The 12,501-nt window shown below is 36.6% G+C and overlaps 1 protein-coding gene across 1 annotated transcript in view; it reads left to right on the top strand.

The window, feature by feature from the left end:
- PIK3C2G (phosphatidylinositol-4-phosphate 3-kinase catalytic subunit type 2 gamma) overlaps nt 1–12,501 on the top strand; it is a gene marked incomplete at its 3' end in the record, with an annotated part of 306,003 nt that overhangs the window by 139,333 nt on the left and 154,169 nt on the right. The window contains exon 18 of the mRNA XM_084877162.1: nt 10,375–10,468. Within this exon, the coding sequence (XP_084733288.1) occupies nt 10,375–10,468 (94 nt within the window). The remainder of the gene's footprint in view (nt 1–10,374; nt 10,469–12,501) is intronic.

Here is a 12,501-nt window from a genome sequence, read left to right as displayed (position 1 = left end):
ATGCCAAAACTATGTTGTACACCAAAGGGTCTCCAAGTGAGGTTTGTGGTCCCCAACATGCTTATAGTGTTGCCAAAGATCAAAACTGTTTCTGTAATAATTCTAAGTTGTCATTTGCCTCTGTCACACTTGTTTACTCATGAGTGCAGAGTAGAATTTCCAGAGGCTGTATTGCAGCAGGTTTAATGCAGATACAGATAGGAGCATCTAGCTGTCTCCTATTAAGCCAGATATTGAAGAGATTTGCAAAAATGTAAAATAACATCGCTTTTATCACTGAGTATTTTCTTTTTGTTGAAAATACAGCTATTTAATCCACACTCATTTATCAAATGTATTTATGAAATAATAAATACAGTGTGTCCCCAAAAACTGTATAGACACTTTAACAGCTGATAACTCAGTTTTGACAATGAAATGTATTTTAATAAACACTGCCTTTAAAATTATTCAAAGTGTGTGTATACATTTTGGGGAATACCCTATATTTCTTAAATGCTCTGGTTTCTAATATGGTAATTATTAGCAGCTATAACCCACATAAACAAAAACTCTTGGGAATCTCCCCTAATTTTTAAATGTGTAATGGGTCCTGAGATAAAAAATAGGAGGACTTCTGTTACACAGCAAACCTTATCCTCTGGTCAGTTTCTATGTGCAATTTGAGCCAACAAGTTACCTAAAAACTTGATACTCTTCCTTTTCTGCTCATGTAAGGATTAGCACTCTGACTGAATCCTCCTCTTGGCCTTCTTCTCTATGTTTACTCTAAAGTGTTAACAAATATAGAATTGATTTTTTCCTGTAGCTCCTTTGAAAGATATTTATCTTGAAGTTGCTTTAATTTTACTTAATTTTTCACCATTCGAAATTTTTCGCCACATAACTTGGATCTCTTTTATTAAGTTTTACAATCCTAATCTTCTAGGAGTACTTTCTCTTCCTATCTGAATATCCTCATTAGACAATTGACCGTGTGTATTTTTTAAGGTAATTCCTTAACAATTATTGTATAGAGTTATATTTATATTAGCTATAGTATAAAGCCCTTTTACAGATCCCCAAAACTCTATTGGTAGCTCAATTCATAGGCAACTAAGTCCTGAATATGAAGAAGCACTGCTTACTCTTGTAAAGCTGAATAGTAAGCCAGCCAGTCCAATGCTTTGCTTTTGACCATAATTCAGACATGCTTGGGGAAACTAAATTAGGTAACATATAATTGCTTAAATGAACTTTTAAAAATTATTAATATCCTCAAAGAAATGAGTATTTCACTTGAACCCTTATAAGCCTAAATTTTGTTTCATTATAAAAATATTTTTTTTTACCTGATGTAATCTCTTCCTCAACATGTAATGGAATTTTATTGACCTTGTATTTGTTTTTAATCCACACTCAAAAATATGGTTTTTTAAAATTGATTATTTTAGAGAGAACGGAAAGGAGAGAAAAACATCAATATGAGAAATAAACATCAGTTGGTTGCCTCCCATATATGCCCTGATTGGGGATCGAACCTGCAACCTAGATATGTGCTTTGACCAGAAATCAAACTGGCAACCTTTTGATTTATAGGATGACACTCCAACCAACTAATATTTTAATCAATCAAACTAGACAGATATCAATTTATTACATTGTAAATCATCTATTTTCTGATTGATTATAAGGAAATCTTTTATTATTGTAAATAAGTGATACCTGGTCGATATCAGCCTGATGAATCTTCTAACAATAATTTTGCTTCTTCTCCAGACTCAAGGGGTAATGTCTATGCCTAGAATAATTACAGTAACAAAGTGGTCAGAATAGCTAAGGAGTGACACCTGTTTTATTGGCAGGAATTACATGTATTTTTCAAGAAAATCAGGTTGTTGGAAAGTACAAATACCTGGCTTGTGGAAAATTCAAAATAGGTTACAGTGCTTCATATGACATTTAAATCTGTAAATATCACACCACAGTCAGAGAACTAATATGGATGACCCTCACCTTATTGAGGAATGAGTTACTAAGCATGAAATGCCAACAGCTATAGCCCAAAAAGGATGTTTAAATAGTTTCAGACAATAGGACACAGACAGGATGACAGGATTTGTAGAACATCTTTGTCCATTGATCTATGGCTAAGTTCAGAGCCTGAAAAGGTATTAAACATAAATTGTACAGAGGCAAAGATCTCTTTGGGACCTATTATGTTAATGGAATAATCTAAGTTGACTTAAAAATACAGTATAATTCTTATTCTTTCACATGATGATTTACATCCTTAAAAGGACATATAGTTGGGAGCTTTCATCTAATGTCAACGAATTTTCCAATATTAATATACTAGAGGCCCAGTGCACAAAATTCATGCATGGGAGGGGGGTCCCCTCAGCCCAGCCTGCACCCTCTCCAATCTGGAACCCCTTGGGGGATGTCCCTGGGATCGGGCCTAAACTGGCAATGGAACAACCCTCTCACAAATCTGGACCTCTGGCTCCTAATTGCTCACCTACCTGCCTGCCTGGTCACCCCTGACTGCCCCCCGCCCCCGGCCTGATTGCCCCCAACTGCCCACCTGCTGGCCTGGTCGCCCCATGCAGCCTGCTGTTCAGTCATTTGGTCATCCCTCACTAACACCCCTGCTGGCCTGGTTGTAGGTAGCCATCTTGTGAGTGCGTGAGAGTTAAATTGCATATTGCCTCTTTATTATATAGGATTTTCATAATAAGTTGAATGGCTGGACTTTTACAAATATTTTTAGTAACTGATAACTTTAAGGGTAAAAAAGAAAACTGTAGTTATCCCATGAAACTTCCACTCAGATATTTGATATTAACATTTTGATCCTTCATATATATTTTTCATAATGTTTTATATCAAGCATGTCAAACTTGAAGCCCATTAGCTATATGTGGCCCACATTGAATATTTTTGTGGCCCAGTCCACATAACGGTATGTAAGAAACATTTTAATAAAAATGTCATAACTTAATTTTTACAATATCCTGTTATACATAATTATTAATAGTAAACTATAACTTTTGCTAATACTGATTACCATAATCATGTTGCATTCATTTCCCTTATGCATTTTAAACACAGGTGACCATTTCTCTCCACTAATGCTAGCAGTGAATATTTTAGCAGCCAACTGCCCCATCATTAGTCTTGTACTTACTTGTTTGGTGTGTGCAAAAAGAAATATTTCACTTTTAGAGAAAAGGAAAAATAGATTTATTTGCATTATATTTAATAATGTGTGTAGTTATTCAGTGTCTGGTAAGTTAATGTTCAAGAAAAATATTAATTTTTATTAAAATGTTCTTTTATTTTATGTTAACAATTACTCATTTATTTCAGCCCTTTGTATTCAGCATGTCTCTATCAAAACAAACCTACGTTTCTATGAAAATTGAAGCTTTTGTTCTTTTTTTTCAGCCCACATAAACTTAAACCTTTTTTATTTGACCTGTGTTAGCCTTTGGGTTTGACATGCTTGTTTTATATCATTAAATATTTATTTAACATTTTAATGACTGCATATATTCTATTGCCTGGTCATTGATATTTAACTTTTTATTTTTAGACATTTCTATCATTGTCAGTTTTGCATAAATATACATAGATTTCACTCACATCTCTGGTTATTTTCTTAAGATAAATTCCCAAAAGTAAAATTGCTAGTAAAGGAATAAGCACATTTTAAAGATTTTTTTTTAATTCATGTTGCTATATATTGTCAGCAATGCATGAAAAAGCCCATTTCCCAGGAACTTCACTAACTCTGCCAGTCTCTTTTAATGTGGCCAACTCTTTCTAAAATAGCCAAATGCGAGTTATATTTGGATGTGCTTTAATGTTGTTAGGTCTTAGTCACATCCAGGATATCATGTGGTTAGTTAGTTTCTTAGCAATTTTGCTCCCACTTTCTTTCTGAACTTCAAACAACAGTAGTGAATAAAAGATATATACCTTTCCATTAAGGGACAAAAGCATTTTTCCAGCATTTATACATATAGATACAACTATATAATTTTTCTTTTGGATTATACTAGGCAGATGTCATGAGATTGTGAAGTATTTTTGGAGGTGGGGAGGTTGTTGCTGAAGGAGTCTGAAAAAAATATTATTTTTAACACTGTAATTAGATTTGTTTTTCTCTTACCATGTGAATGGAGCGGAAGGAAAATCTAGAATTTATATAAATGGTGTTTGGGAATTATACCTATTGCTATCTGTATAAATGAGAGCACATCAAAAATGAAAGGGGCTTCATAATATGATTTTATTTGTTATATTACTAGAGACCCAGTGCAAGAAATTCGTGCATGGGGTGGGGTGTGTCCCTCAGCCCAGCTTGCACCCTCTTCAAACTGGGTCCCTCAAGGGATGTCTTGTTTGGGCATCCCTCTCACAATCCAGGACTGCTGGCTCCAAACATTCACCTGCCTTCCTGCCTGATTGCCCCTAACTGCTTCTGCCTGCCAGCCTGATCACCCCCTTACCACTCCCCTGACAGCCTGATCAACACCTAACTGCTCCCCTGCAAGCCTTGGTCACCTCTAACTGCCCTCCCCTGGAGGCCTGATTGCCCCTAACTGCCCTCCCTTTCAGGCCTTGTTCCTCCCAACTGCCACCCCACCCCCCCACCCCCCATGCTGCTGGCCTGATTGCCTACAAATGCCCTCCCCTGCCAGCCATCTGTGTCTACATGGGGGCGACCATCTTTGACCACCTGGGCCAGCCATCTCGTGCGTTGGAATGATGGTCAATTTGCATATTACCTCTTTATTTTATAGGATTATATAGGATAATCAATGCATGTCTGAAGCATGCACTAAATCCCAGGCATAAAAATAAAAGATGTAACAACCCTTATTCTCAGTTGATTTATTCACTAGTTGAGATACATCTATAAAAAGATAAACCCTAATGCACACTAGCATATCCTAAGTGACTATGGAGTCATCTAGTAAATGCCCTTAGATTTCAGAAAATTGATTACAGAAGATTGGGATCCTTACCTGAAGAGTATTTGGTCCCCATTTTGAATGAGGAATAGATTTCAAGAAGAAAAATGAGGATATTCCTAGTGAAAGTTACAGCATTCACAATTGTGGGAATTCACATGGCATTTTCAGAGTAAAAATATCTTCCCCATGAGCCAGAGTAGTTTATGCATTATCACAAGTGTAGAAAAATCTGAAGTGTTCAACTAGCCTTGAATATTTACGTGGGCTGAAAGAGACCCAGTGAAAGTAGCAAACCATTCAATGTTTTATGAGAAATAAACTTACAAATAAATTAAGAAATTTTATAAGGTACTAAAAGTCTGGTATACAAAATTTGTGCACCCAGGAGGATCCCTCAGCCCAGTCTGCCCCCACTCGCAGTCCAGGAGCCCTCAGAGGATGTCCAACTGACAATTTGGACATTCTTAGTGCTGCCATGGAGACAGAAAAGTCTCCCGCCACTGCTACTATGCTCGCCAGCCGTGAGCCTTGCTTCTGGCTGAGCAGCACCCATCCCTCTTTTGGAAAACACTGACCACCAGGGGGAAGCTCCTGCACTGAGTGACTGCCACTGGTGGTCAGTGTACATCATAGCAGCCTTAGCATATCATTAGCATGTTATGCTTTGATTAGTTGAATGGACAACCAGATGACTGGACACTTAGCATATTAGGCTTCTATTATATAGGATTACTATGAAAAACTTTTGTACCAGCATGAGATAAATAATGCCTAGACTAGACAGTTGCAGAAGAAACTAAAAACGGGTATGATGCTAGAGTCATTAGAATAGAAAAGTAAACAGAACTTAGCAGCTAATTAGATACCAATATAAAAGATCATTAGCAATTCCACAAACTTTTATTCATCTGTGCATGCACTAGAATTAATGAATAAACAAGCCTGCCTTCAACCATATACATAATATAAAACCTCATAGAAAAGGGTAAGATTAGCTCTACAGGTGTACAAAGTGGCTACAACAGCTTTGCAGGTAAATGGGTGCTTGAGCTTTGACTACAATCATCAGTAGAGTTTCGCCAGATGGGAAAGAGAAGGGCATACGGGGAAGAACTATGTCATATTTTTAGACCTACATGATTAGAAAAATATGATAACACAGGCTATAAATGGAAACTCTGGAAGTAGAGATGTTTGAGGTGGAAAGACAATTCATTCGATTTAGATGTTTTTCAAATAAATATGTAGAGCACGCCCACCAATCTGTAGGCATTAGGGATATATCAATGCACAAATCAGGCAAAAAAAAAATCTGATTTCATGGAGTTTACACTTTAGTATTTGGAAATAACTACATAATTAGAGGTATAGTACCCATCAGAGAGTTTTGTTTTGTCATGGTTTTGCCATGTTTCATTTTTTGTTGTTATTCATATCAATAAGACAAAATTGGTACATAAGAAAGCTTGGGTGACTTGTATCTGACTCAAGTAATCACTTAAGGCAACAAAATGCACCAAGTAACTATTCCCTTTAAAGCTTCAAACGTCCTCACACTGACCTTCATGCCTGCAAGCATCAGACAAATAGTTTAGAAATGAGAGCAATAAATTAGAGTGAATCACATTTAGTTAGGAGAAAATAAAGTCTTAGTGGGCTAAAACCAGCTGACCGTCTTCTAGCTTTGCATTTTTATCACACTCTTTCTACTCTCCAGCTGTTTTTGATGCTACACTGAGATCTTCTCACCTTTGTGGTACTTCTTGAGATGTGTCCGCACTACAGTTCTCACTAGGTCTCATTGCCAGAATGTTCAAAGAAAGAAAATTTTTGGAACTGTATTTGCAGGTCAGAAACAAGGGTTTTGAGTGAATAACCTTGCAAGTGAAATTCTTGTTGTTATTAAAATGCTCAGTTTAAATGAAGAAAAGATATATAACCTGTTTAAACATTACATTTCAAACTATTGTTCAGAGGAGAGTTGAGAGATACTGAGTAACACCATTTTTTCCTTTACACTGGAGCTGCATAGTATTCATTTCACCCTTCAGTAACCTCATATGCTGAACAAAGACTGGATACTAAAGACTTTAAAGCTTTCTGACCTCCCCAGTATTGGCAGCCAGTCTTCAAAGTTCTTACCTGACAGATGGGGGTGGGGGGCAGGGGGAATCATTCAAAGTGATTTGGGGGTTTTGTTTATTTGTTTATTCATTTCTTTGTTTTTCAATGAATTACATTAAATAGCCCTTGGAATTTTAAATTAAGCCTATTTTTCCTGAAAACATGTTTATTTACGTTGGATTGTTCTAATCAAAGCTCGGTTATTTTTAATCATGTCAAAGCAGTATGTCAAAATCATCTCAAAGCAAGATGGTGCCAAAAGTTATCTCGAGGCACTTCCAGGCGCTTGGAGATAATTGAATCTAACTCTTCTGATGGAAGAACATAATGGCAACCTGAGGAGCCCATTTGAGGATAAATTGTCTTTGAAATAGGGTTTCAAATGCTAAATACCTCCATAAATTTAGTTCAGCAACACACATTTATTAAGTGTCTAATGAGTGCCAAATCTTACCATAGGCATGTGCAGTCCTGAAATGAATAAGGTAACAGTTCCCCTCAGGAACTCCTGTTCTAGTAAGAGTTAGCCTTATTAAATTATTTTAATTTATTATAAAATACTTTAGATTTCTAATTTTTATTATGATCTGGCCAAATTCATTCAAATGTATTCCATTAGTAATCATATAAACCATCAGGTCTCTAAAATAGTATGCAAATCTTTGCTTATAATTTAGCCATGCATTTATTAAATAAAGCATTACCAATTGCTTTATTTAATAAATGCATGGCTAAATTATAAGCAAAGATTTGCATACTATTTTAGAAAAGATGTTAGATGTCCTATCATTGCTGCAGAAATGTGTGGATGGCCTTTGCTGCTGGTGGGAGTGGGGTTCCTGAGGTACCGCTGAAATAAGCGTGTTTAGAGGCCCCCACGGGAGAATGAGATGTGGTAGAAAGCTTTATTTTCATGCAATTAAACCCCTCTGTTTCTAAAGTCCCATTTCCCTTCATCCAGTCCTGGAAGATGTGCAGCAGGGGATTCAGCAGAGCTGAAAGCAAAGCCAGTGTCCAGAGTTTCCATTCCATGGGTGGAGCTGGGTCCCGCATAGCATCAGACTAGTTGCCGTCCACTTGTCCGTTGTGTGTGGGGACCACATGGCTGTGAGCCATATGGGTGAATGCAGGGGACCCAGGAGAGCACACCCCTGCAACCAGAGTCACAGGAATCTTCCGAAACCAGTTTGGCTCAGTGGATAGAGCATGGGCCTGCGGACTGTAAGGTCCCGGGTTTAATTCTGGTCAAGGGCACATCCCCAGTAGGGGGTGTGCAGGAGACAGCTGGTCGATGTTTCTCTCTCATCTATTTTCTAGCTCTCTATTACTCTCTCTTCCTAATGTATATATGTATATATCGGTTCTAGTAATAATTAATGTCGTTTTTAAACATTCGTTTAAAATCTTGCTTGGCGTTGACTTGTATTGACATAACCTTCAAACAGGTGGTATCTACAGAACGTGTGAAGTGCAATTAACAAGTTTTGCTTGAAAAAGTTTGTGTTTGGTTTGGTTTTTGTTGCAAAACTAGGGCTAAGAAGATGGCGGATGAAGAGCATATTCGGCACTGCATGCTTTACGAGTTCCAATTAGGAAGAAAAGCAAGTGAGGCTGCAAAAAACATCTGTAGTGCTCTTGGTCAAGATGCAGTTAGCGCCAGAAAATGCCAGCGTTGGTTTGAGAAATTTCGCGAGGGAAATTTTTCGTTAGATGACAAGAGTGGTCGAGGCCGTGTGTCCAATTTTGATCAAGAAGCTCTTCAAGCTCTTTTGGTGCAAAATCCTCAAATTACCCAACAAGAGCTTGCGACAACTTTAAATTGTTCACAAAAAACAATTTCCAATCAATTGCGTGTACTTGGCAAAGTCCAAAAGTTTGAAAAATGGGTTCCTCATGAGTTGACCGACAACAACCGTAATCAAAGAGTCACAATTTGCAGTTCGCTCCTCTCTCGTCAAAACCGTTTGCCATTTTTAGAGCAAATTGTTACCGAAGATGAAGAATGGGTGCTGTATGTTAATTTGAAAAGGCGGCCTCAATGGTTGGACAAAAATGAGGCTCCGCAGCCCACGCCAAAACCTGACTTGCATGCAAAAAAAGTGATGTTGTGTGTTTGGTGGAATTTTAAAGGAATTCTTCATTATGAACTTTTACCATCTAACCAAACCATTACAAGTGCAGTGTATAGTGCCCAATTGGAAAGGTTAGCCCAAGCTTTAAGAGAAAAAGAACCCGCGCTGATTAATCGAAAGGGCGTAATTCTTCACCACGATAACGCACGACCGCATACTGCAAGAATCACTGCTGAAAAACTGCGCCAGTTGGAATGGGAAGTTCTCCCTCAACCTGCATATTCTCCTGATATTTCCCCTTCCGATTACCATTTGTTTCGTTCTTTGCAAAACTTTCTTCTTGGAAAAAAATTTAATAATGAAGAATGCCTCAAAAATGCATTGACCGAATTTTTTGCATCAAAATCACAAGAATTTTACAACAGAGGGATTGAAATGCTTCCTGAGCGTTGGGCACAAGTAGTAGAAAACAACAGCAACTATATTGTTGATTAAGTTTTGTTGTATTGTTTAAATAAATTCGATTTAAAAAGTATTAGAAAATGACATTAATTATTACTAGAGCTAATATGTGTGTGTGTGTGTGTGTGTGTGTGTGTGTGTATATATATATACTATATATATATATATATATATATATATATATATATATATATATATATATATATTTTTTTTTTTTTTTTAAAGGAGAGAGAGTCATAGAAATCCTGGGCAAACCAGGAGAGATAACTTCTTTACTTAAGGGTTTAAGGATCTCCTACCTTTCCATGCTTGCAGTGGCCAGGCCTACTCTGGCCAATGACCTATTCCCAAGTGTGACTGACAGGTAAGTACCTTCCCTGTGCCACCCAGACTTTTCTGGGCATGCCTATAATATTCGGCCTCTCCTCTACTCCTTTCCAGTTATTAATAATTCAATTTATTGCAATGGAATCACTATCATCCACATCTTATAGATAAGAAAACTGGAAGGGATCTAACTTAAACCCAAGTTTCCAAAAATTGGTCAAAAGGACTTTCTACTGCAATTGACTTGATATATAGAATACAGAAATAGTAATAATTATTTGGTACTAATAGTCATCTTAATTGATTGTGGGACCATTATTTTATTTTACACACTGAGGATGGAATTTGTTCTCTGTTTCCCTGATATTTTTCATGTATTATTCCACACCATTAACTGCTTAATGGATATATTGCCTTTGTATTAGTTTTCCAGATCAAGAAATTCGTAAAGTGGCAGTTCAGCAATTAGACAGCCTCCCGAATGATGAACTACTGGACTATCTCCCACAGCTAGTTCAGGTAAGAACAACAGTTGCCAAGGAACTCCAGGATTTTAGCTAAGAATTATCTTTAGCCGAAACCAGTTTGGCTTATCGGTAGAGTGTTGGTCTGCGGACTGAAAGGTCCCAGGTTCGATTCCGGACAAGGGCATGTATATTGGTTGCGGGCACATCCCTGGTAGAGGGTGTGCAAGAGGCAGCTGGTCAATGTTTCTCTCTCATCGATGTTTCTAGCTCTCTATCTCTCTCCCTTCCTCTCTGTAAGAAAATCAATAAAATATATTTTAAAAAAAAGAATTCTCTTTAAAATTTTCTGATGAATCAACAACAGACTACTTGAAGTGATATTGCAGTTTAGCCAGCCAAAGGGAGAAATTATCGCTCATATATCAGAATGGGTAACTGCAATATTCTCTAGCCAAAATTCATACAGTTACAAAAAAAATGTATGTAAAAGCCAAAAATGATTTTTAAAGCAACTGCACTTATTAATTAAACTGGGAAAAAGTAGATATGCTTATGATGAAATCTTTTTACCTATGTAAATAATAAGAAATTACGTTAATAAGTGTCATATAAATAATAGCCTTTTGCTAGCCAGATCCTCAGAATTTTGAATTTTGTATTTCTTGCCTTTCCTTTAGTATTCTAAATTGATTACAATTCTTATAAAAGTAGCATTATAAGATAGTTCCTAAATTTTTCCTACAGAGAATATATATTAGTGACAAAATCAAATATCACAATGTTGTTGGAGTAATTTTAGAAAAAAATATAAACTTACCTAGAAATATAAACAATTACACATTTTACAGAAGACTCTGTAAATGACAGAATATCCAAACTATAAACAATATTTTTTTCCAAGTTGACTATATACTGAGTGCTGAATGGATCTAAAATAGTGGTCTTTATGTTTTTTGCCTTTTTTGTTTGTTTGCTTGCTTGCTTTAAAAAACAAACAAACGGGTGTTTTCTTATATTAAAGGCTGGGTTGTAGTTAAGATTAAGCCCATTTGAAATCCCCAGTCTGAACCAACATACTTGGCAACACATTGATAGCTATATACCTGCAAATCCAAATTTTTCAGACAAGGTGCACATAGAATCCAGCATAGCAAAAGCACAGAGGTACAATTAGGTAAAGTTATAACTATTTCTTAATTAAAAGTGAATATTATAAAATGTTTTGAGGTGGTCAAGAAGTGTATAATGTGGCTATAAAATACATAAAAACTGGAAAGAATTTTAAAAACATTTGTTGTGACCCTATCTAGTTTTGCTCAGTGTATCGACTGTCAGTCTGTGGACTAAAAGGTCTCAAGTTTGATTTCACTCAAGAGCATATACCTCAGTTGCAGGCTTAATCCCTGATCCTGGTCAGGGCATGGGCAGGAGCAACCACTTGATGTGTCTTTCTCACATCGATGTTTCTCTCTCTCAATATCTCTCCCCCTCCTTTCTGCTCTCTCTAAAAATCAATGGAAAAATATCCTCAGGTGAGGATTAGCAAAAAATAAATAAATAAAAACATTTGTTGTGGAGTTTGTCCTTGAACTTCCATGCTCTAACCTGATTTTAAAACTTTCCAAGATGTGAAGAAAATTGTCCTATTGATCACTTTCTGAAAGCATGTTATTTCATGTGTTGTCTTGTTAGAAGTACACAGGCTATATTAAAGCAATATAAAAAGATTCTGTGATCATGATGAAAATAGAAGGTATGGGTCATAGCTAGAAATCAAATAAGATACAGACCCAGGCAATACAACACACAGGTCATAACCTTGCGGGTAGGTTCATAATAATGTGATAAGTTCCATAAAAAGTGCCTATATCTTAGATGATGAGGCAGGATTTAGGGGGAAATTGTACCAGTAGACAGAGCAAAGCAGGGAGTTTGGAAACAAAGAAGGCAATCCAAGATGAAGTAATTATTGGGTTCAAGAAGAAATAATGGGGAAACCTAAAGAGAAAGCTGAAAACAGAAGCATGGAAATAAATTCTGAGGCATCTCTTCTGCTCATATGCTGATAGGATATGCTCATATTAG

The sequence above is a fragment of the Pipistrellus hanaki genome (assembly GCF_964339955.1).
Source record: "Pipistrellus hanaki genome assembly, chromosome: 3".
Lineage (NCBI taxonomy): Eukaryota > Metazoa > Chordata > Mammalia > Chiroptera > Vespertilionidae > Pipistrellus > Pipistrellus hanaki.
Note: the sequence above shows the minus strand (reverse complement) of the source record. Positions and strands in the feature narration are given on the sequence as shown.